This window comes from Coloeus monedula (genome assembly GCF_965178545.1).
Source record: "Coloeus monedula genome assembly, chromosome: 18".
Lineage (NCBI taxonomy): Eukaryota > Metazoa > Chordata > Aves > Passeriformes > Corvidae > Coloeus > Coloeus monedula.
The window spans coordinates 13,946,672-13,971,110 of record NC_138798.1 but is presented as its reverse complement, the minus strand read 5'-3'; the positions used below and the strand labels follow the sequence as shown (position 1 = coordinate 13,971,110).

The following is a 24,439-nucleotide window of genomic DNA, read 5'->3' as shown; positions in this document are numbered from 1 at the left end:
CCCGCCCAGAGGCAGCGCCGGGAGCGCCGGGGGTGGCACCCGCTGGGAGCGGGGACAGCCCCGGAGCGGCTGGTGGCACCTGGAGCCCGGCTGTGCCCCGCTCGCGGCTCTGGGGCGGTCCCTGGGAGAAGGGCACGGAGCTGCCCCCTGTATCCCAACGCGGGAATGGGGGTCGGGGGCTCCCCGTGGATCCCCTGCAGCGGCTCCCACCTGAGCCCCGCGGCTGCCCCAGCCCTGGCACTGCCCGGGCTGTGCCACCCTGGATGGGGACAGACAAAGGAGGATGCACAGAGGAGACCCAGGACCCCCAAAGGGAGGGCGGAGGGTCTTGCCCAGGAGGGAGTTTTGGCAGAGCCCCGTGCAGAGGGGGGGATTCTGTCACCATCGCCCTCCCTGCCAGACTGGCACTGGCAGGGACACGTCACCCTCCCACGGGCGCGGGGAAGAGCAAAGACTTCCAGGAGGGAAGGAGAGGGTTGGGAGGCAGCTCAAACAGCACAGCACACCGCGGCAGTAGGTAGCAAGTCAGTGTTGTTTATTTGTTTAAAGCCAAATACAAACAGGAAAGGAATGAAATCATTTCCAGCCTCCAGCTGTCCAGGAAAATACCTGTTTATAAATAAAAACGGAGAAAGGAGGGATGTCCCCATCTTGCAACCTCAGCTGTCAGTGTCGGGGGCTCTGGGGCTCAGGGCTTCTCACCCTCTGTTCCTGGGCCAGCAGTTTTCCATCCAATGTGGAATTTTGGCCAGCTCAGGTACTTCCAGCGGGAGGAGGAGGGTAAGAGGGGGGTTAGACAAGCAGCACTCTGTTCCCTTCCATGGGGAAAGAGCCCCCAGGGAGTGGGGCAGGGCCCTTGGAGCCGGGATATCCCTGGGGGATGCCCAGGAGTCAGGACAGTACCTGGAGCCAGCTGTGTGCAGGTGGAGGTGGCCTGGAAGGGACCAGGAGATCCCAGGGACCCTTCTCCAGCCCTTCTCTCCCTGCCCCCCGGCAGGGCTGCCTGGCCTGGAGGGTCCTGGTTTTCCTGCAAAGGTTGGAGACAAACTGCCGTGGTTTGTCCCAGAGGCCTCAGCCCCTGCCCTTGGCTGGCTCAGGCTGCTCTCAGTGTGTCCCTGTGTGTCGGGATAGGTCCGAAGGGGTTGGAAGCGCTTCCCAAGAGGATCCAGGAGCTGTCCCTCCCTGCTTCTGTGCTGCTGGAGGGCACAAGCAGCTCTGAGCCTGGCCTGGAGCAGCAGCACATCGAGACCTCGGCCTCCGAGGGTGGACAAAGCTCCCAGGGATGCTGCTGCTCCCGGGTCTCGCTCCCTGCCGGAGGAAACCTGAGAATGGCACTGCCTGGAACATCCCTGAGTGCCAACACCCAGTGGCAAAGCTGGGAACCAGCCCTGGCTTTTCCTTACGATCCAGTGACCACTCCTCACTTCCTGCCCCTTCCCAGCCCCCTCTTCCCCATTCTGAATATTTTTCCTTCACCCTCCGGATTTTAATGTGACAACACCGGGGCTGTTCTGTCCCCAGGACAGGTGGCCGGTGACACAGAAAGGGAAGGGAGAGCACGGCATTAACTGCAGGGAATTCACCCCCTGCTCCCAAGGGATGCAGAGGAGGAACCTGGCAAGGCTCTGCACTCGGTGGGAGAGAAGGGAGGCAATTCCACCTTCTCCAGAAAGCCACACAACCCTTCTTGGGAGAGCTCCACAGACAGGACAGGACAAATCCCGACGGACGGCATCGGCACCATCCTTAACACGGACACCACGGATCCACCCATTACTCACGGACACAAGGAACTGTTGGGATCCACTGCTGTCTTCTTGGGGAAAAGCTGACTGTGCCTGTGCTGCCAGGAGGGGAGGGGGCACAGGCAAACCCCAAATGTCACCCCAGCACCTCACAGAGGTGTTCCCCACCGTGCTGGACCGTGGATGTGCAGCCTGTGGGAACCCCTGTGCATTCCAAGAGGCTGCTCCAGCACGGACACAGAGGGATCCTGGGGCCTTTCCAGCTTTCCCTGGCCACCCTGGGCGCTGGGCTGAGGCCTCCCACAGTAGCAGGCGCTCACAGGGGAGTTTCTGCTCACCAAAACCAAAGACTCCACCCACGGCAAGCAGCCCTAGAGGCATCAGGGACACCCTCCCCAAACGGGAAACAAAAGGGAACGCACCAGTCCCTTTGGGTTGGTCTCAAATCCCAAAATCTGACTTGGCCCCTGAGGCTGTGTGGAAAACAGATGGAAACAGCCCAGTCTTTTCCAAATTTGGCACATCCAGGCTGTGTTGGTGCTCTGGGTGACCCCAGCACCCACAGCCCGGGCTGTGGACATGGGCAGCACCCAGAGCAGGCAGAGCTGTCTGCGGGCACAGTTCCTCCAGAAACTCCTGCCAGAGGGATGAGGATTTCGTACCAGGGCTGCTGGGCTGCCAAGCCTATCCCCTTTGCACAGAACGCTCCCCTTCTGCACCCCAGGCCACACCAGCCGTGGGGAAATCTGTGGTGAGCAACAGCTCCCCACTTCCTCCTGGGCCAGGCTCTTCTCAGGGTAAGGACACGCAGTGGCCCCAAAAGAGGGACGGGAAGGGCCCCGGTGGCTGCTCTGGGATCCCTGGGGCAGCCAGCAGCTTTCCCGGTGGCTTGGTGAGCACTGGCCAGCAGCAGCAGCTCTCAGAGGAGCCCTGGGTGCTTTCTGTGGCTCCTGTGGCTCTTTTATGGCACGGCTGGACCTGGCACTCGGGCAGCTCCTCCTCGTGCCAGAGCTCCCGCAAGCTCTGTGATTCCCTGGATGCACTGGAGAGGGGCCCAGGTGTCAACAGAAGGGAGCACAAAACCCCAGGAATCTTGCTGACAGCTGGGAATGGGAATGGGGCACCCAGGCTCTGCTCTGCCTGTTCTCAGCTACCTTGGGACTCACAACCCCCATTCCCAGCCCTGCATCCCTGCCAGGAATCTTTTGGGATCTGCTTTCAGAACGGGTTGGAGGGCTGGGGCGGGGTCTACTCCAACCCTCAAGAGATGGATTTTCAGGTTTTTGCCTGAGGATTCCCTATCCTGATTCACAATGGCAATTCCTCCCTCCCTCCAAGTTCATGTCAGTGCAGACCTGGGACAGTGGGAGGCATCCCTGTCCATGGAACAAGAGGAGCTTCAAGGTCCCTTCCAGCCCAAACCATGCTGGGGTTATGACTATTTAAAGACACAGCTCTGCTTGGAGCAGAGCCCCTCAGGACTGCTCACACTCTCCCCACAGGCTGCTCCTCCTGGAGCCCCCAGACCCCTGCAGACCACCACCACCACAGCGCTGGGCTCGCAGCATTTATTTCCACAGCAAACCAGTGCTCAAGGTTGCAGGAGGTGACATGCAGGGCAGGCATTGCTGGAGAGGAGGGCTGTGATTCCATGTGGAGATACCTGTAGTGCATAAGAGACTAAAGAGCATCCACCTACCTCTACAGGGCCCTAATTGTCAGCTCGGAGAGAAGAATTACCGTGTTGCAAGTGGACAGTGACAGGAGACACGAGCTGCAGCTACTCTACACACATTGCTTCAGAGACCACAAAGATATGCACAAACACTGTGTCACTCTGCACCCCACAGCCCCTGAGCCCAGAGGAAAACCTCTTCTGCAGTGGTTCTGTCAGGGCCTTTAAGTCAAGGTCAAAAATTCATGTGCTTCGAGCTGCTAAAGCTCCTTCCTCGCAGGCAGCCGAGTCTGCGCTCCCTCAGAATCCCGTTTTCTTTTGGCAAGAAGGAAGAAGGCCTCAAGCTGCAGGAATTAACATCTTGCTTCCATAATGGTTTGGCTGACTCCAGGGATGGCCAGGCTCCAGTCATCATTCCCTTCTATTGCATAAATACCTACTGGAGAAAAAACTTGGAGATGGCAGCGAGCGGCAGCTCCGCATCCATCGAAGTCATTCCGGCGCTGCCCTCGAGGTCCCACCACACATTCCCTTGAGGGTCCAAATCCTCCTGGGAACACTCACAGCTGTGCCACAGATCCCACCCTGGACACATACGATGGACAGACAGGAAAGCAAGGTCAGAACACGGGCTGGGTGTGTTCAGCAGGTGTGGAAAAGGGCCAGGAGCTCCTCTTCTGCTTTCGGAGTCTCTGCCATTGGCCAAGCGGCCACCTGGCCCTCAGGGTCACCATGAGCCTCACTGCTGCTGGTTTTGTGGCTGGAACTCTCTCCCAGGCCCATAAGGATATTGCCAGGCCCAGAAGGATATTTAGGACTGGGGCAGTAGCTCTAGGTAGGACCAATCAGACTACAGAGGTGAAGCAATACCTGACCCAGAAATTCAGACCGGAGAAGACAACAGTGAAACGCGAGAGACTTCAAAAACTATCGCCTGCATGGGATAGACACTCAAACCAAACCAGACAGACACAGCCAAACAAGAATCCCACAATACTGCAAGGACAAGCAACTTCCTGTCAGAGGGGGGTCCTCCATATTCCACACCAGGATCTCGCTGTGCTGACCTTCTAAGGCCACCACAGAACGAGCAGAACGTGCGGATCCTTCCGAAGGACAACACTCCTGGCATGGCTGTCCCTGCAAGAACCTCCTGCTGGGCCTCAAGTACCAAAGTGTCCCTGTGCCTTTGGGCCAGGCTGGGCAGGCAGACAACGGGAAGATGCTGTAGCACCACTTTCCAAGTTCAATGCAGTTTTCAATGCATTAAGCCAAAGGATTGTCACCAAACTTGCTTCCCACGCAAGTTCTGCAAAGAGGGTAAAGCTACACTCCAGCTGCTTCTGTCCCCAGGCTGCCTTTGGCACTCACTCCTTGCCTGAACTGTAAATTTTCTGCACCGTGGCTCGAGTGAGCTCCAAATCCTCTGGGTACCGAATTTCCAGCTCAGTATTTGCCAGGTAGTGAAGGCCGGTGAACTCGGAGAAATAGCGGCCGATGTCGGGGTGAGGGATCTCCCGAGGCTCAGAGTTGTGCTCCAGGTTCTCTGTGAGGGAAGGAAGGAATCAGTTACCACCACAGGAACAGCTGCTGCAAGGCAGCCAATCCTGGGCCTCTCCCAGGCCTTGTTTCTGTCTCTAGAAACACCAGTTCCTGGTGCTTTAAAGAAAAAAACCCAAATCCAGGAAAATGTGCAGAGCAAGTCGGTGTGAGTGCTCACACAGAGCCTCACCTCCTGATGACCCCACTTACCAGGGATGTGGGAAGTGTTTTATGCCTGAGATTGCCTGGCTTTAGGCTGGAGGAGCAGGATGCTGCTCCCACTCTGCTACTCCCAGGACAAGGTTGGGAGCACAGGGAGAAGCTGCTGCACTGAGCTCTGCTCCTCTGATCCCTCACAGCCCTTGGGGCACCAGTTTTAGGAGAGATTCCCCTCAAATGCCCCAAGGTGAGCCCACCTGCACAAGGCTGTCCTGGCAGAGGAGCCAAGAGCTTCCCCCCTCAGCCTGTGCTTTCACCACCATGCCAAGGCCCAGCCTGGTTTTCAGCCCTGCCTCCAGCAAAATAAACTTCCCCAAGTCCAAACTTCCCCAAGTCAAGTGCAAGTCCCTAGGAAGGACACGTTGATTCCTTCCCACAGCAGCTTCTTTCCCCCTTTGTCCTACAAGATAACCTGATTAGGCACAAGGGTTAAACTCCACTAAACCCCAAAGGTGACCCCCAAACACTGAACCCCAAAGGTGACCCTGGCCAAGGGCTGCTCTGCTCCGCAGTGTCAGCACAGAGCAGGGACTGGGAGTCAATCCCACAGGCAGGAGCCCTGCAGCACTCCCCAAATGATGTCATTTTTTTTCCAGCAGTGCCAGATAAAACAGGTAGTATTAGCTAGGAAAAAAAAAAGCTGCATCAGCATCAAAGGCTGACTTTGGGCAGGGCAGGAGCAAGTTGGGATGCAGAGAATGTCATTCAGGAACAATCTGTCTCTGAAATCCAGTTCATTACAGGGAGCAGAGGATTCCTATTAATCCATGCAGGCTCTTTGAAGCTGCTGCACGTCAGGGTGTGCAGCCAGCAGCACCAGAGCTTTCCATCCCTCAGCAGCCTGCTGCAGTCCTGGAGGCTTGCAAAGGACCTTTTTGGATACTGCACCACTGCGGAAAACAATTTGCACTGCTGAGTGCTCTGCAGCAGCATGGCTGAGCTGGGAGCTGTGCTCAGGGAACTGCAGGCATGGAGCTGCAGGGATGGGATGGAGCTGCAGGCATGGGATGGAGCTGCAGGCATGGGATGGAGCTGCAGGGAGGGGATGGAGCTGCAGGCATGGGATGGAGCTGCAGGCATGGGATGGAGCTGCAGGCATGGGATGGAGCTGCAGGCATGGGATGGAGCTGCAGGCATGGGATGGAGCTGCAGGGAGGGGATGGAGCTGCAGGCATGGGATGGAGCTGCAGGCATGGGATGGAGCTGCTGGGAGGGGATGGAGCTGCAGGGAGGGGATGGAGCTGCTGGGATGGGATGGAGCTGCAGGCATGGGATGGAGCTGCTGGGATGGGATGGAGCTGCTGGGATGGAGCTGCTGGGATGGAGCTGCAGGGATGGGATGGAGCTGCTGGGATGGGATGGAGCTGCAGGCATGGGATGGAGCTGCTGGCATGGGATGGAGCTGCAGGCATGGGATGGAGCTGCAGCTGGCAGGGGGGAGAGGCTGACACAGGCGAGTTCAGCACAAGGTGGGAGCCTCCCAAGGGTGCTGACGAGCAGTTTGGAGCCAGAGACCTCTCTCCTGTGCTGTCACAAAGCAAACAAAACAGAGACAAGAGTGGACAGGCACCAAACTCCCTGCATGACACAGGAGTTCTGGAACCAGCTACACTCAACCCACAGATTTACAGGAAGGCCTCAAACCGAGGTACATTTAGCTATAATAAGCTTGGTGTTATTTCTGAGCTGGTTAAATTAAACTCCACATGAAGACTTGTTTAGGATTCTCTCAGCAAAAAACTCTCACTCCCTCCCTCCCCGAAGTCAGGTCAGGAGGATATGAAATAATTCTTCCCAAATGACCTGAGGATGTGTTTTAGAGGGGATATCAATAGGCAGCAAGAACAAACTCTTCACTTTGCCCCAGCAGTATCAGGACTCTTGGATGCCCCAGAGATTCAGCGATAAGAGTGTCTCCTACACAGAGATAACAGTGTCAGCCTACCCTGAAAGGCACCGTGGGACCAGCCAGGCTTCTGTTTGTTTATATATCATTAGATAAAAGATAAGTGATGACTCAGCCCCAGCAGCTCTGGGGACAATTACCTGATTAGGTAATTACCAAGATGAGTATTTCAATATCAACCCATAGCACACGAGAATTTCTGGGTTTTAAGACTCTCTGAGAGGCCAAGCCCTGCCTGATCTGAGCCATCAGGCTTTGCCACTTCATCTTTTTGGGCTGCTGAATATAAAAAAGCCACTCTCAGGACAGTGGGAAACACCTGCACTTTAAATCTACCGAGGGAGAAGTGTCCCTGCCTGTAAAACCACCTCTTGTCACACCCCTTGTCACACCCAGGGGACCAGAACCTGAGGGAGCACCCAGGGGAAGGGCATTTTGGTCAGCATTTTCCCTCCAGCAGCTTCCACATCTCCCCTGAGCCAAACACACTTGGGCTGTGGAGCTGCCCTGCCTGGACGAGACCTCCGTGTCACAGGGGGAACACAAACGTGAGAAAAATGAACATTTTTTACAATGTACAGAGTCACAGGCGTGCTTTTGTTCTGTAATTTTCTTTAGAACTTCAGTTCAACACCTCTTCCTGTCTCCCAACCACACACTCTGACCATCAGACAAGAGCTTCCCGTTATGGTTTGTTGCATAAAGCACACGTGACACAGACACTTCTAAAGCTCTCTGCACTTGTGAAGAGACATTAATTTTTGTTCTGGCTAAAAGTGGCACTAAAAGCCACGTTATCTGTGTTCCCTGGGATGTGACAGTGGCCAGAACCATGTCCTGACCAGCAGCTCCTCAGTGCTCCCTTCACGAAACCCCATTTCCAGGTCCTGTCTAAGCACAGCTGTCAGGAGCTGCTGACAGACCTTCAGCCTGAATTATTTCTTTCAAAGCAGCAGTCAAGGTTCACACCATGAGAGTGTCCAAAACACTTCTGGGTAAGAGGAGATCACACCAGAGTGGGTCCTTCATGTCCATTCCCAGCAGTGCTGAATCCTTGCAGAGCAAACAGAGCAGGCCACGACTCAGGATCATTTCCTTCCTATCTCCACCTTTCTAACCCTTGTTAATCACACTTAATGAATCCATTAAGCATCCCTTTGTCCTGATGTGGACAGAGAGTGCTCCTGCTCACCTTGGGCAGCGTATCTGCAGGAGCCATCTTCCACCAGGACGTTGTAGAAGGGCTGGTGGGGGCCGTGGGGGAGGCTGTGCACGTTCATATTCCGGATCCACTCGTGTCCCATCATGCAGGCAGGATCCCAGCCATAAATCACACAGTTATAGCCATACCTGATTCAAGAAATGGCACACAAAGGCTGTGAAAAGTCCAGAGCCAGCTCTTTCTCCTCAAGATTAATAGAGCACAAACAGGACAGGAACCTCCTGAGAGCTGGCACAAGGAGGAGAGGAACAAGAGGAAAAAAAAACAATTCAGAAAGACTTTGAGGTTATATTTTGAGGTGGAGGGAAATGACTATGAATGACTGGATAAACAGACAGGAATAAACAGCTGAAGACAAAGGAAAACCAGATATGAGCAAGAAAAGAGAATGGGAAAGAGCCTGGAAGTCAGCAGACAGAGGAGGAAGCAAGAAATAAGGAGGGCTCACCCACCCTGCTGGGCTGTGCAAGAACCAAGCCACTGCTATCACAGAGCACTCAAGGGATTAACTGGGAGGTGTTACAGCTGTCACTGCTGATGCCCCTAAAAGATGCTCTGGATGTCTGGCCTGGCTCTCTGGCAGAGCAGTGCAGGCAGGAGCACAAAGCCTCTGTGCAGTGCAGGAGCAGGGAATGAGAGCACAGGGAAACATCCATAAACTGTCCTGGGAATATCAGAATCGATTTTGAAGCTGACTCTGTTGCACAGTGCCTCATAAAGTGACTGCTGCTGTTTCCTGGAGAGCTCTGTGCTGTGGGGATGTTACCTGTGTGACACAGGGTGACTCAGACAAGCCAAGCTCTCTGCAGTGCAAACATTTGCTCTCTCCAGGCACTCACAGAGCTGCTCCTATTTTCCTGCACAGCACGGACGCACATGCCTGGCATTTCCCACTCCTCCTTGGCACCAAAGCACGTCTCACTGCTGCCAGCACAAACCCTTCTGCTCTGCTGGTACAGAGCTGACTGCGGGGAAGGCCCCAAGCTCACCTCTTGTGTTTCATGATGAGCCCAATGGAGAAGCAAACCTCCTTGTGCTTCTCATCCGAGCGGTGCTTGACCTCGGGGCCCAGCTCCTCCTTGCGCCGCTCGATGTGCTCCAGGGTGTGCTGCACCAGGTACCCCACAGCCCCGTGCTGGGATGGGTCCAGGGCCTGGATGTGCTGCAGGATGTCCAGGACCTTCCAAACCACAGCAAAAACAGGTTCAGGACACAGCCCTGCAGCAGCACATCACCTATAGATACATCCAGATACATTGCTGGGTGTAAGCGCCCAGGCCTGAGGTCCCCCTACACAGAGCTGCTTCCTGATCCCCACACACTCCCAAGGAGCTCTTCCTCACAGCCCATTTCTACTTTTCTCTTTGTAAAGCTCCCAGCTTCCAAGGAAAGGCACTGGAGAGCACAGCAGCTCCTTAAAACAAAGCCCTGTGAGTTCATCATGTCCCATTTGGTGACCACAGACCATCTCTCAAGGTTTCTGGCTATGAGAATGCAGTTTCCAGTGTCCCAAAATGCTGCTGGGAAGTGATTCCAGGTGACTTCTGCTGCTCTTGAGAAGTAGTATTTTAACTTAAAAGAGTTTCTCAGCATTTCTGTGAGGTGCAAAAATGGGGCAGCACAGGAGGAAAGTAACCTCCATGATGCTTTCCCAGGGAATGGTGAACAAGACAGAAAAGCTGCTTGTCTCAGGATGACTGAAGAACACAAAGCAGCAAGCCCTGCAGATCCAGAATTCCAGCCTCCCAACACCCTCTGGCACAGCATCAGAGCGTCTGCTGCAGAGTTTGTTAGAGGTAGGAAATGCAAACTTTATTTTTTTGGTAAAAGCAAGGAAAAAAAACTCCAACCTGTCGTGTAAACATGTTGGGAAAAGACACACATTTGCCTCAACAACAAATACCTCAAGTCCCAAAATCTGCCACAGTTTGGCACCTGGCAAAAGGATTGTCTCCTTGATCACAGGTTTCATCATTAAGTTCAGAGTAGCAGCAGAAGAGGAATAGAAATCTCGGGCTGTTCAGCATGAACAGCAGCCAAAAACTGAGGAAAATCAATTTAAATAAAGGACAGGCGAGTAATTTATGAGAAGAAACACAGTTCAGGCATCTTGGCCACTTCAATTCTATTAAGAATTAAGAATAATGTGAAAATCCTGAAAAATCCTAAAGGAAGGGGAAGGAAGTAACCACAGCTGCCAGAGATTCTTGGGAATTTCATTTACTGTTATTTACAAACATTTAGGGCAACATTACGTGCAGCTCTGCAGGTCTTTTAAGATTTTCTACTCCTGTCCATAAATCTGGCAGAGCCTGTCAAAGCTGGTACATTCTGTCCTGTCAGACACAGCATTCTCTCTGGTTAGCTGCAATCCTGCCTGACAGCCTGGAATGACTGGATGCAATCCCAAAAAACCCAAATTTGCTCATTTCCATTGCAGCTGGTGCAGAGAACTCAGTAGCATTCAGCCCTGGGGTTGGGTTATGTGTTCTGAGGGGCAGTAAATCCACATCTGGTGCTCTCCAAACACATCCCTGAGTGCCAGGAAGGGGCAGGAAGATCTTCCAGTTCCCTGTTTATGTCCAGCAGCCATTTCAGTGAGTCCCTCCCACACACAATTTTCTTGGTGCTGGTATTTCTGTGGTGACCCTAAAATTTGCTGCCACAAGAAAGGAAGGCCAAGCTTAGCACGGCTTGATCTTCAAAGGGAAGGAGGCAGCTTCTCCAACAGTCCTGTTCCAGCTGATTTGGTGGGAAGAGCTCTGCTTTCTGCTCAGCTCTCCAGCCAGTATTCCTGTCCCCTTCCCAAACTTCACAGGTGGAACTGGCACAGGGAATTCTGAGCAGGGACATCTCCTTGCTGCTGTGACACACTAAAGAAATTAAGATTTTTCTGAGTTACAGGCTGTGCCCCTGATTCAGAGAAAGCCCTGGATGACCCAGACAACCTGGAAATCTCAGCACCTTCTTTCCCACACTCCCAAGATAACAGGACTGGAGTTGTCACCCTGAAGGAAAAGGAATTCCAAGGTCAGGAATATCAAGCTGCTTTTTCACAGGAGCCACAGATTGCGTGGCCAAGGTTGGGAGAACAGCTTTGGTTTTATTTGTAAAAGATAACTTCCTGCAGTTTTCTGATAAGGGAATTGCTCCTTTTCCAGGAGCCCAGCAAGAGTTTCACCACAATTTAGGCACAGAGCAAACAGGATGCTCTTATAACTCACAGTCCACGGGCTTGGTGGCAAGACAAGCTGTAAATCATAAATTATGACTCAAGGCTGCCCCCAAGTCTCCCCTAGGACAAGCAGGCAAGAATCATCCACCCTTCCTGCTTCAAACTGACTCCCTGCAATGTGAGAACTCCTCCAACTGCATTTATTACAGAAACAACTCGTGGCAGACTGGAATGCAGGCTGACACAGCCCAAAATCAATAACCCAGTGTTAATAGTGCTCAGCCTACCCAAAAACATTCCCCTGAGTGCCCAGGTACCTTTTCTGGCCAGATTCCCAGGTGGAAGTATAACCTGGCCTGGAGCATGAGGTGCTGCACATTGTCTGGATACATGGCCAGGTACAGGTCCAAGGAGTCTCTCAGGAGCTGGTAGGACTGGTCAGTGCTCTCTCTGCCAGCAGAAAGGAAACTCAGCTGTGAGGCTCTGCGACCCCCATGGACAGGGGGAGTCCCCAGAATGATGCTGCAGGTACAGCATGCTCACAACAATGATTCCAGCATGGATTGTCACTCACCACTCCAGCCTGCGACAAGGAAAAGCGATCCACAACTGATCCCTGAACTCTGCCCTCCCACCCCACTGCTGTTCTCCCTGGTCAGGTAATCCCACACGGAGAATTCACTCCCCAAGCCATTTCCTTTTGGTTCCCTGACACCTAGAGCAATCCTTTCACTCCTGTCAGTCTGTCTATGGCTGCTTGGGAAAGGGATTATCAGGAGCATTTGAAAACAAAACATAATGTTCTACACACCAAGAGTATCTCTGAAAATGCTCACTGGAACGTGGGGGTTGTGCTTACCAGAAGGTAACAAAAGGCTCTGCTTTTAAGGGATGGTGGATGGTCCCTGTCAGCTTTTCACAGAGAAAATGAAACACCTTTTCTATTTTCTTGAGAGAACCAGGTTTACCAAATATTGTTGTTTCCACTCAGATGATTAAAAGCACCCAGCCAATGCCTTGTGACACATGGAATTTTCAGGATCTCCTGGGTTGAGTGACACCTTTTGCAAGCAGCAATATTGGATATGGAGACATTGTACCCTGGGTTCTTTTTCCCCCCAGATGACCCTCAACTCACCGTTTCCCAAGGTTCAGGAGATTCCCCACCATCCGCTGCAAGACCTCCTTGGAAGTCACCACTCCATAGAACTCCTCTGTCACGTGGTGCCCGATCAGGTACTCGCACTCCTTCACTGTCAGCTGCTTCCCCTTCCCAAAGGCATCGATGTAGGTGTAGTCAAAAATATCTGTGCTTCTGAAGAGGCAACAAAGAGACCAAAGTGTGATCAAGGGTCTCGTGGTAGAGCAGGATTTGCTGTTCCTGTTCTTCCCTGTGTCCTTCACTCCTCAGCTCCCTCCTAAACAGAGATTACCTGGTACCTTCTCTCTTTCCCATAATTCTCACATCACCTCATGGGTACTGTTACTTCAGGAAATCTGTTCTTATTCAGCAGCAGCAGAGCTGAGCTCAGGAAATCCTTCCTGAAGATCTGATCTTTCCCTCTGTTTAATTTCAGATGGAAAACAATTAAACATTCTCACAGAGGTCTAGAGCAGGAAATCGGTTACCATTCGGCAGCAGCAGAGCTGAGCTCTAGGAAAACTCTTCTAGAGGTCTGATTTTTCCCTCTGTAGAGGCAGATGGAAAATAATTCAACACCCTCACAGAGGTCTGGAGCTGTAAATGTGTTCTGGTTTTTGTCACTGTGGGCACAATTTCAGAGCTCAGCAGGTCACTCACCCTTCTTTCCCTTGACACCACCGCAGTAGGAAATGGCTGGGAAAGTTGACAGGCTCCAGTTTGACTCCCAGCTGCCTGGCAATTGTTAAATAAAGCACAGACAAACTGATGGGAATTCCTGTCCTGCGGATCAGAACCTGCGGGAGAAAAATGTGACAAAAACACAGGTGGGATTTAAGAAAAACATCAATTTCAAGGGTGGATTTCACAAAAGAAAATAGAACTTGACAAATTATGCACTGAAGAATGACGTATTTATTTAAGAGTTGCTCTTCACAGAGAATTATTTGTCTGGCTACAAATAAAGCCTTGCAGCCTCCCAGCTTTTGCCTAACACACACACACACACACCTGGTGAATGTAGGAATTCAGGGAGTTGTAGTAATCCAGCTCATTTCCTTTGTATTTGAGCTGCTCATACAGGACACAGTTCATGGCATCAAGCACCTGCCTCTGAAGTTCCACTTCTGGAATGAGAACCTCTCCTGGAAACACACATGCAGTGAAATAAAGACTGAGAAAACAAGAGCACTCAACCCTTATGCAATGTAATTTTCACATGGACAGGCTCAGTCCCTCCTCGAAAGCCAGAAATGACACAGTTTGTAAAACCAAGGAGCAAGATGCTGCCTGACCTTTGGAGATGATGAACATGCACCTTCCTATTCATGATTTTCTGAGACTGGCAGGAAAGAGATTGTTTCCCAGTCCCACAGCTCTACTACAAATATCAGGACTATTAAGATTTCAGGGACAAATGGGAAAAAAAACCCAATTCCCCTCCCAATTCTTTTTGCTTAGCATCAGATGGACTGAACCCTGGGCTACTGAACAGCTGTTTCTTGAATGATGGCTTAAGTAAATGTCAGAATTTTGTTTGCTAGGGGATAAAAACAACAGCTCTTTAAGCTGCCACAATTCCAGAGCTGTTTCAGCTGTGCAGAGGTGCAGGAGAGCCCTGCAGGAAAGCACATTTCTGTACAGTACCTGCCTTGGAAGCCAAGCTGGGGTGCCTGGGGTTCTTGGTCCGCAGCACTTTGCGCACTTTGTCTGTGATATCGTCCACCTGAGCCTGGACACTCTTCAGGCAGATGTCTGACAGGGGGTTGCAGTACTGATCAATCAAAACAGCACCTGGAAAAAACAAACTACATAAGAAACAGGACTTGAGTTTTTTCTTTGCTTGGTTTTTTGCCTGCTCCACATTCCAGGCATGCAGCGAGCGGTTGCAGCGGAACGGCAGAGCTCTGTGTTTGAAACCTGCAGTCATCTACTGGATTTATCACACAAAAGGCACAGAATAAGCTGACACGATAAATCACCAGCTGAACTCAGTATTCCCCTCTCCCCCACGCTGAAAGGGAGCTGTACCTTGAGCAGGAATGCTGCTGGACCAGGCTTGACCAGTTCTGTGCTCACACCGCAGCCGCTGGCACCTTCCCAACCTACAGAGCTTTTTGTTCAGAGCCTGACACAATCCCAGCTTCACTCAAACTGCCTCAGTTTTGATTTCTCCCTGTCACATCCTCTGTATCATCCTTGTTCATCATTTCCTCGTCTGCTACATCCATCTTTCTCCTCCACACCTGCTCTCCATCTTCCCAACACAAACCAGAACAGAACAAACTTTCATGTTCCTCCTACCCAAGCCTCTGCAGGAAAAAACTTCCTTTTCACAGAACCTTCTCCTTGGCACCACTGCTCTTTCCAAAGCCTCCCTAGCGTTCCATCTTTGGGATGAGCTGTAAGGATTTTGCACAGATCATACCTCTTCCAGCCTCCTACAGGGCTTTGTCAGCATGTCCATGACAGGCCTGTAAATCAAGGAATTCAGCAGGGCCCCGAGCCGTGGCTCCTTTCTGTCCTCCCGAAGTGTTCCCTGTGCTCTGACCAGGTGAAAATTCCCAAAAAACTACCAGCTGGTGCTCCAAAGGCACCTCCACGGCGGACAAATTACACATATTTGTGACACACATGACTAAGCCTCAAAATTAATTTGGTTTTTTCTAGAAAAGGCCACTTCTTGCTGTCCCTTCTTGCCCTAACAGCCCATTCTTCAAAGTCTATTGCTTTGGTGTTACAGACTCTTTCCTGGGACATCTTGGAGTGTGTAGCAAGAGGAAGGGACTCTTCCACAGCCACCGGCAGCTTCAGAGCTGTTCAGAAGATTGAGAAGGAGAATAATCCACCAGACTGAGGACACGAAGAGCAGAAGAAGCAGAAGAAAGAGCTTTTTCTTCCTTCTCAGCAGGTGTAAGTGCCCTCCCACCACGTGACTGGACTTGGATCTGTTTCCCATCAAAGTCCAGCACTCAGCTCCTGAGACACTCACAGTGCTCAGGCTACAGCAATTCCCTCTGCTTGCTCCCTGCTCTGATCTGAGGAGCTCCTGGGAAAGGGGAAAGCAGGGAGCTAACTGGGAACCAGCTCGGCTGAACGCAGCCCAGGGGCCACAGCTGCAGTGTCAGTAATTAGGATGTCGAGCTACAGCTCATTTTTCTCAGCACCCTGCTCAAGATTCCAGTGTTTCACCATTTCCTGCCTCCCAGCTCAGCTGTCCATGGGTGATCCTTCACACACACACAGCAAGGACAGCACCTAATGCCATCCTGACATTCTAACCAACGCTGCCGCGGGATGGGAAGGATTCCAGGCACTCCCAAAATCCAGCCTGAATTCTGAGCCATGAGCCAAGGGCTTGCTGGAATCTAAGCAGGGCAGGCTCCTTGCAAGTCAAACCATGATGGAGAGCTGTCATTAGGTGTTCTAGCTGGGCTTTCTGCCAAGGACTTACCCTCCAGGAACGACTGCCGCTCCGTGGGGCGCTGCAGATATTCCTTCAGGTTCTTCAATATATTCTGCTGCCGCAGGAAATAGAGAATTTTCTTTGCGTAGTACTTCCAGGTGAGACCTTTCCTGCACAGTTAGACACAAGAAGAAGCATTGCCCTCAATAGGTATTTGAAGGGTGAACAGTTGGTTTTTCCAGGGAACACAAGTTTATGGTTTAGATTATTGGTTTGCTCCACAAGCACTGTCACTGAAAGTCAACCCAACAGGGAATGCTGAGAGGAATTTATCATAAAAAGCCACACAGCTTGCAAAACCTTGCTCCTATCATCTCCAATTCTCATCCTATCACCAAGATGTAAGTTTGAGAAGACGCATTATCATGGGAAACAACGCAGATCCTAATTAAAGGAGCTCAGGAATATCTGATTAAAATCCTATACTTTATTCATAAAGCATTACCCTCTGTCTGACTGCATCTCTCCAGAGTCAACCCTAACGCATCTTCTCAGCATTAAAAATAGATGGATGAGGGACATGAATGTGAGTCCAACAGCATTCAGACGAAAAACACAATTCCCCAGAGGAAAACCAACTCTGTAGCTCTGAAAAAGCAGGAAGAGATCAACAATTGGTCTGTAAATGACACAATTCCACAACTTTTTATAGGAAAGCCCTGTCACTTTCTAAGGCCTCTCCATCCTCCTGGACAGCAGGGCAATCAAACCTCATAACACTTTATCTTCTTCCAATAAACTGGGATCCTCAATAGGGACAACTGCTTTACTGGGATATCTTCCAGGGAAATCATTTAGCCTAATGCTCCTGAATGGCAATGACTACAGCTTAATCAGGGTGTAATTAGCATCAATTCTGCTTTATGGGGAGGCATTTGGCCAGTGCAAAGCCTCAAAAGCTTTTGAACCAGTTGTCAAATGAGAGATGCTCAGGCCCAGCTCAAATAGAGAAGGCAATAAAACGGATGGGAAAAGGCAAAAATGAGATGATTGCCATTCCAGTTGGGTTTTTTCAAGCTCTATTACCAGTCCCTCTAATCAAGGCTATTAGACCCCATTAAGAGCAATCTATCACCACTCAGTACCACACCAAACCCAGCATGGTTAGGTGGCACCAGCAGAAAAACCTTCAAATAAAGCAGTGATTTACTCATCTTGCACAGTGTTAATCAAGGTGATGAGATTACCCAGGCAGATGCAAACCAGGAGTTTTATTCACCAGCTGTCTGAGTAATTTACAGACCTGCAAATTCTGCAGTGGCCGAGTTCAACTCTCTTCCTATTTGGGGACAAAAATTGTACCAACCTACTCCAGCCCTGAAAAGGAAAGAAAAAGCTGGAATTTCATGGTGGCGATTCTGAAGGATTCCTGCTTCCCTCTGGTGCTCTGGCCTCACTCTGCAAATCAGTTCAGCAAACTAATCCAGGCTTAAAGCAGAAAGGAACAAGAGGGAACTGCTGAGGCAGAGATGAGGGTACATGGGACGTGTCCCAAGAAATGCCATGAGCTGGCAAGGAAATAAACAACAAAAAGCAACACAAAGCCAGAGGATTTTCTTCTTGTGGGACAAGGTTTCCATGTTTTTTTCTGGAAACACTCAATTTGTCCTGAAATCAGGCCTTGGCAAGCCTGGGGGTGTTGTTTAATGAGTGACCAAGGGCAGAAGCTGAGGTCAGGCATTAAGCACAGTGTTTTTCTCCTGGAGCTGGTGAAAGAGGGAAATCCCTGCCAGTTCTCACCCCTCTCTTACCTTCCTTCCATGTTAAGGATGCACATCAGCTCATCCTCAAAGAAATGGCTGGGGCAGCCCAGAGTCTCAATGTCACTGAATCCATCGCAGGGAACCTGCCAAAGCAGACAAGGAGTCATGCAAAGCACCACAGATTCTCCCAGAATGTCACTAAAAGACTCAAAACCAATTTTTTTTTCTTTTTTAATTTATGAAAGATCTTAAAAATGTCCTGCCCGCCACAAACTCACAGTTCTGTCCTCAGGGATTCGTTATTCCTCTGAGAGCCCCAGGAACATCCTACAGCAATTTCAGCCAAATTCTACAGCATTTAGGGCTCTGATGCTGAGTTAAGGACCAGCACAATCACATCTCATGCAGGGTGGGCACGAGCTGGAAGTGATTTTAAGGTGGAATCAACTTCTGCTTGTGGTTGACTGAACCTCTCCATACACCCGCCCTGTGCAGGAGATTAATCCTGGGTGAAGGAATGAAGAGGCAGGAGCCTTTATTTTTTGCAACAACCACTTCTGCATCCATATTCAGAACAGCTATTTTCTTCAGAACTCAGAATTACTTTTTAAACTTTGGCTGAACTGTAAAAAAACCCTGCCTTTCAAGCTCTTCACTATAGGATATGGGCTCATATATGGGTTGAAAGGCTCTTTCTCCCAGCTCTGAGCAGGGAATCAAGCTGCAGTTTCTGGCCCCACAGGAGATGGTTCTCATTATGAGGCCTTTGGGCACTGCTTAATGGTCTCTCCAAAGTCATTGCATATGTGATTAAAACAGGAGGAATCCAGGAGCTTCTTCTCCCAGTGAATGCTCTGCCAATTCTCCATGGACAAATGTCTGCCTGCTGCAAAACAGAACAGCCAGGAGACACCAAACACCCACCTGGCCCCACTGCCTTCCTTTTGCACACCATTTTGGCACAGGAGCCATAAAAGGGGGGCTGTCTAGTGGCTCTGCTGTGAAATTTTGAATTCAGCCAAAGTCACAGGCAGCATTTATGATTTATCCACAGAATTCCAGGCTGACCCAGTTGTTCAGCTTGCCAAAATCCACAGGCACCTACTAAGCAAACAGCCAAGTAACTCCTGTTTCACGTGCAAGTCAGTGTGAGACACCACATTTTCACCTTTTCCCCACTGAACACAGAACTATCTTGGGGTCACGGCCGGCTGGAGAACTTCAGAAACACACTTTGCAACTGAGCTGTGCCTTGCTCCTGAATTCAAAGGGCTTGTGGCAGCTCTCAGATCCCGTCCTTGCACAAGGGCTGCAGAGAAGCTCAGAAGCTGTGCTTTGTGGCAACAAACTCTGCAGCCTTCAGAATTCCCAGAGCCAGGGTTGAGCTCCCAGCAGAAAGCAAAGAGCTTTTAGGGCTGAATGCAATCCCAGAGTGTGCTGCACTCTACACACCTCTGGATTTGGAACTCTCTCCCCCCCTCCTGGGCAGCATTTTCACAGAAAGTCAGGAAATACAAAAGCTCTGACTGCACGGTTCATGTGGAGAGCAGTGCAAGAGAAACTAATGAAAAGTATTGATCACAATCAAGGAAGGTGAATCTTTGAATTGTTGTGGAATCATGGAATATCCTGAGCTACCATAGGGATCATCCAGCCCAGCTCCTGGCCCTGCACAGACATCCCAAAATCCCACCCTGGGCATCCCTGGCAGCGCTGTCCAAACGCTCCTGGAGCTCTGGCAGCCTCGGGGCCGTGCCCATTCTCTGGGGAGCCTGGGCAGTGCCCAGCACCCTCTGGAGGAAGAAAAACCTTTTCCTACTATAAATGATAACAAAGACTAAATAAACACATTTTTAAAAAGGCGAAACCCCCTGAGAAATAAACAACTTTTGAATGGTTTAGGAATTTTTAAAGAATAATATCCCCTGCTGATGTGAATGCTCGGCCAGTGTTGAGGAAACAGCCTCAAGCTGTGCCAGGGGAACTTTAGGTTGGGTATTAGGAAAAACTGACTAATTGAAAGGGTTGTCAAGCATTGGAACAAGCTGCTTAGGGGAGTGGTGCAATCACTGTCCTTGGAAGGGTTCAGAAAATGTGAAGATGTGGTGCTTAGGGACACTGTTCAGTGGCTGGACTCGATCTTGGAGGTCTTTTCCAACCTTAATGATTCAGTTAATGATTCCATGAATGATTCCATTAAACAAGTGGCCAGGTTGGTGCACACACACATATCTAGAGGGTGACTTACGTGTTCTGAGAAGAACCTTTTGGAGAAGGAAGCCACAATCCTCTGGGCTTCCAGCCCCGCGTTGTGCCGTGCCTTGTACTCCTCCAGCCAGCTGACGCTGTCACTGTGGCTGTAGTACTTCAGCAGAGACGGCCACCTGCACAAACAGACACAAATTAACAGCAGCAGTAACATTTCACATCCCAGAGAACCTCCAGAATGTGAAACTTAAGTAAGCACATCACTTGAGGAGCTGAGCCAGTGCCCAGACACTGCCCAGCTTTAAAGGAATTGTATAAAATTACTTCAGACATCAAAGCGCAGCTGTGCATTAATGATTATTTAAAAGCAAGCTCTCCTGAAACCTTCAGAGGCTCCCACTCCAGGATTGCAATATCTAAACATTCTAAATGCTTCAGTTTTATAATTAAAAGAGTTTACCACAAAGAAGCATCACGTGGAAGCCAACCTGGCACTGAACAGAAGGGGAGTTCTTTGTCCTGTGTTCTTCCTACCACCTCGGGGAGCTCATTAAAAGGCTGCACTAAACACAGCTCCCTCCACTGCCCTTGCTGGTGGCAACATCTATTGGAGGAAAACAGAACCCTGAAGTCAAATCATGACAGCTGAATGCTTTTGCAGTTTGGTTTTGAGACAAGAAATAATTGTTTGAAGAAAAAAAAAAACCAACCCAAACCTCACATCTTTATTGCAAAAAAACCCCTCCTTTACTTAGACTCAAAAGTCCACACGTTTCACAGCTTACTCAGAATTTCAAGGTTCAGCTGAAAATCCAACTTCAGGGCATGTTCTGGGGGCTGTTAGCAGCACCTTTTTGAATAAAGTGGGTGTGTGGTGCCACAACACAGCTTTGTGCCATAAAATATGTGCCAGCACTGCAATTCCTGCTGCTGTGAAGACACCAAGATCACTTGTGTGAGAAACATGAACAAGAATCAGCACAGATGGAAATATTTTGGAAAGAAAGCTGAGAGAAAAGGGTTTTCTTTTCATTTGCTGGGGCATTCATTCCACATTTTGAAATGCTGTTCATCATTACTGGTTTATACTAAACATTTTCCTTCAGCTCCATGGGCTGTCTCAGGTTCTTTTCAGATCATATAAATATATATTGATATATGTATTTAATTTTATAAATAATTAGAAGGCCAAACGTTTATATCCCTAAATTGCCTTAGGTTCTTTTCAGGTTATATGTATATATTTAAGTTGCTAAATAGATAAAAGGCCAAATACTGAAATCACTCATCCTGTATAAAAATTATGACCAGTGCCCAAACCACACCTGGGAGATATTTCACTGCTGGTTAATAATAAAACTCCCCTGCAATTTTCCTTCCCAAAATAAAGTCAAATAACCTCACATTACGTAACAACCTCTCTCCTGACGAATCCCTGGCCTTTCAGCCACTGCTGAGATGCAGCCACCTCACAATAACCCTCACCGTCCTTCATTTTGGGGTGAGAAAGGAGAATTTCAGGGCTTGAAAGGACAGTGAGAATTTCAGGAAGACAAAGTGCCACTGCTCACGATGGAATCCAGCCAGGATGGCGAGGTCAGGGTGAAACCTCCTGCCAAAAATTCCATTACCAAGGAGAGAGGAGGAGAGCAGCGTGTGCTGATCCCCCACCCTATCCCATTCCAGCTGCTGGATCCCAACCAGTGTGAAACCTGCAGGAATTCCAGCCATGGAACCGGTGACAGTCAATGCCAGAGCCATGGCTTGGTGGACTGGGGAAGCTGTAATCGTTCAGCAGCTTTGTTTCCCCCCGTGAAAAGGGAATAATCCCCTCATTTGGGCTGTGCTGGATTTCAGGAGCCAACTGGCAGTTGGAGAAAGCAATTCTGCTGCTTTTCCTGTGCCAAAACAGACAAAAGCAGGTAACAGATGAGCAGGTGCTATGCTGGACAGCCTCGGGGATGAGTGGAGGTGCCTCCAGGACTGCAGAAACCAGCACAGCATCAACAGAATCACACCCAGCCCTCATCCCCAGCCAAAATATGAACGGTTTCACAGAGCACAGCACCCTGTGGCTGCCCCTGGGGAAAACAAAACTCAACAGCAGCAAAACCCCATCCCAAGGATTTGGGTATCTGCAAGAACAGTTCTCCCCAAATCCCCACAAATAAACACCTCACTGCTGTCCAGCACCAGTCCTGGGACCACAGAGATCTTGGCCTTTGTTTTGGAAGCTCCTGGAGGGGTCGGTGAGGCCAATGCACAAGCCCAGTGCGTGGTTCCACTGCCAGAGCCCAGGCTGGGTCTGGGAATGCAGGGGATCCACGTGCCCGGGTGTGGAAGGGGCTGCAAGACGGATCTCTGGCCAAGGGGGATCCCCTGCAAGCAGGAAGCTCAGCCTGATCCCTCCTCACGGCATTTAGGAGGGAAGGCAGCCTTGCAGAAGTCCTTATAGAAGTGTGGGACACCTGCCCGGAGAAGCTGCGGCTGCCCCATCCCTGGAAGTGTTCCAGGCCAGGCTGGATAAACCTGGAGCAAGCAGGACACAGTGGAAGGTGTCCCTGCCCATGGCATGGGGTGAAACGATGGCTTTAAAGCTCCCTTCCCACCCGAGCCTCTCTGTGCCTCCATGATTCCACCCAGGCCGCCGCAGGTTCATCCAGCCCCTGAGGAGCTCACCACGGAGCCGGGAAGACACGCAGGGATCAGGAGGCGGCGGCGGCACTTCCACCACCCCAGACACGCGCGAGCCTCCCAGGCCGGGCCGGTCCGATCACCCCCGGTGCCCCTGAACCCCGCGGGTGCCCCTGAACCCCGCGGGTGCCCCTGAACCCCGCGGGTGCCCCTGAACCCCGCGGGTGCCCATTCCCTCCCGCCCGAGCCCGCGCCGCGCCGGGCGGGCCGGGCCGTGCGGCGGTGCCCACCTGAGGCGGAAGCGCTCCCGCCACACCTTGCCGCGGGGCTGGCACGCCTCGCGCAGCCGGCGGCAGGTGCAGGACACGCGGCCGATGTCGGCGGCGCCCAGCACGTCGCAGCAGAGGATGAGCTCCAGCAGCTCTCCCGGCAGGTCCGTCAGGCCCGTCCCGCTGCCGCCGCCGCCGCTGCCGGGCCCCGGCGGGCCCGCGGCCTCCGCCGCCATCTTGGCTGTTTACCTGCGCTCCGGGGCCGCCCGGCGCTTCCGGGGAGGGGCGGCCCGGGGAGCGTCCGCCAAGTGCGGCCGCCGCGGCGAGCGCAGAGCGGGCTAAGGGAGCGTCTGGCAAGTGACGGGGGAGCCGCAGGGGTCTGTGGTGGGATCGGTATCGGGAACGGCGGGGATCTGTCAGTGTGTGTGAGCATCGGAAAGGGGGCCAAAAAGGGCCTCGTCAGTGTGTGTCAATGGGTGCCAAAAAGGGCCTCGTCAATGTGTGTGAGCATCGGAAATGGGGGGGCCAAAAAGGGCCTCGTCAATGTGTGTCAATATTGGATCAATGTGTATCAATATCAGAAATGGGGGGCCAAAAAGGGGCCTCATCAATGTGTGTCAATATTGGATCAATGTGTATCAATATCAGAAATGGGGGTGCCAAAAAGGGGCTTCATCAATGTGTGTCAGGATCAGAAATGGGGGTGCCAAAATGGGCCTCATCAATGTGTGTCAATATCGGAAACGGGGCACAGTGGGGATCTGTCAATGTGTATCAATATCGAAAAGGGGGTGCACAGAGGGAGCATATCAATGTGTATCAATATCTAAAGGGGTGAACAGGGGGGACCTCATCAATAGGTATAAATATCTAAAAGGAGGTGCCAGAAGGATCTCATCAATGGGTACAAGTATCTAAAGAGAATAAATGTCGCTATAAATATTTAAATATCAAAGGAAATCTGTCAATGTGTATCAGTACCCAAAGGGGGCACCCTGTGCCAGGGCCTCCCCACCCTCCCAGGGAACAATTCCCTCCCACTATCCCACCTAACCCTGCCCTCTGGCAGTGGGAAGCCATTCCCATGTAAAACAATCGCTCTCCCTCTTTTTCAGTAAGCCCCCTTCGAGTGCTGGGAGGATCCCCCTTGCACGGGAAAATCGTTTTCCCACGGGAGAAGCCACGTCCGTATTTCTGCCTCATTCCCCTGGCCACTCTCTGCCATTTCCAGGCCTCTCAGCCCCTGCCCAGAGCGCTTTTGCCGTGTTCCCAAGGCTCCAGCTCCAAAACTCGCCCAGGGTTGCACACAGGCAGCCCTCCTGGCTGGGCTGGGACTCAGGCCACCTCGCAAGGCAGCGTCTCTGTCTGGCAGGGGAACAGGGGCTGCTGATTGCCACCGCTATTCACCGTGCCCTGGCATTGCAGGTGGCAGAGCAGAGCGAGGCCAAGGCATCAGCAGAGACCTCGAGCAGCCTCCCGGTGTTAAAAAACACAGAGAGAAGACAGGGACTGCCAGCTTTTAGTTCGTTTTTTT

The 24,439-nt window shown here is 51.4% G+C and overlaps 1 protein-coding gene across 1 annotated transcript; it reads right to left on the bottom strand.

Moving 5' to 3' along the window:
* Window positions 1-645: 645 nt before the first annotated feature.
* FBXO21 (F-box protein 21) lies at window positions 646-23,141 on the bottom strand (the record flags this gene model as incomplete). The annotated part of the gene is made up of 12 exons (XM_082293328.1): window positions 646-4,966; window positions 8,280-8,437; window positions 9,299-9,489; window positions 11,802-11,934; window positions 12,623-12,799; window positions 13,286-13,422; window positions 13,637-13,770; window positions 14,273-14,419; window positions 16,080-16,201; window positions 17,843-17,937; window positions 20,043-20,178; window positions 22,927-23,141. The coding sequence occupies 12 exons, from the start codon at window positions 23,139-23,141 to the stop codon at window positions 4,788-4,790; spliced, it is 1,824 nt and encodes a 607-aa protein (XP_082149454.1). The 3' UTR covers window positions 646-4,787.
* Between the last annotated feature and the right edge of the window lie 1,298 nt (window positions 23,142-24,439).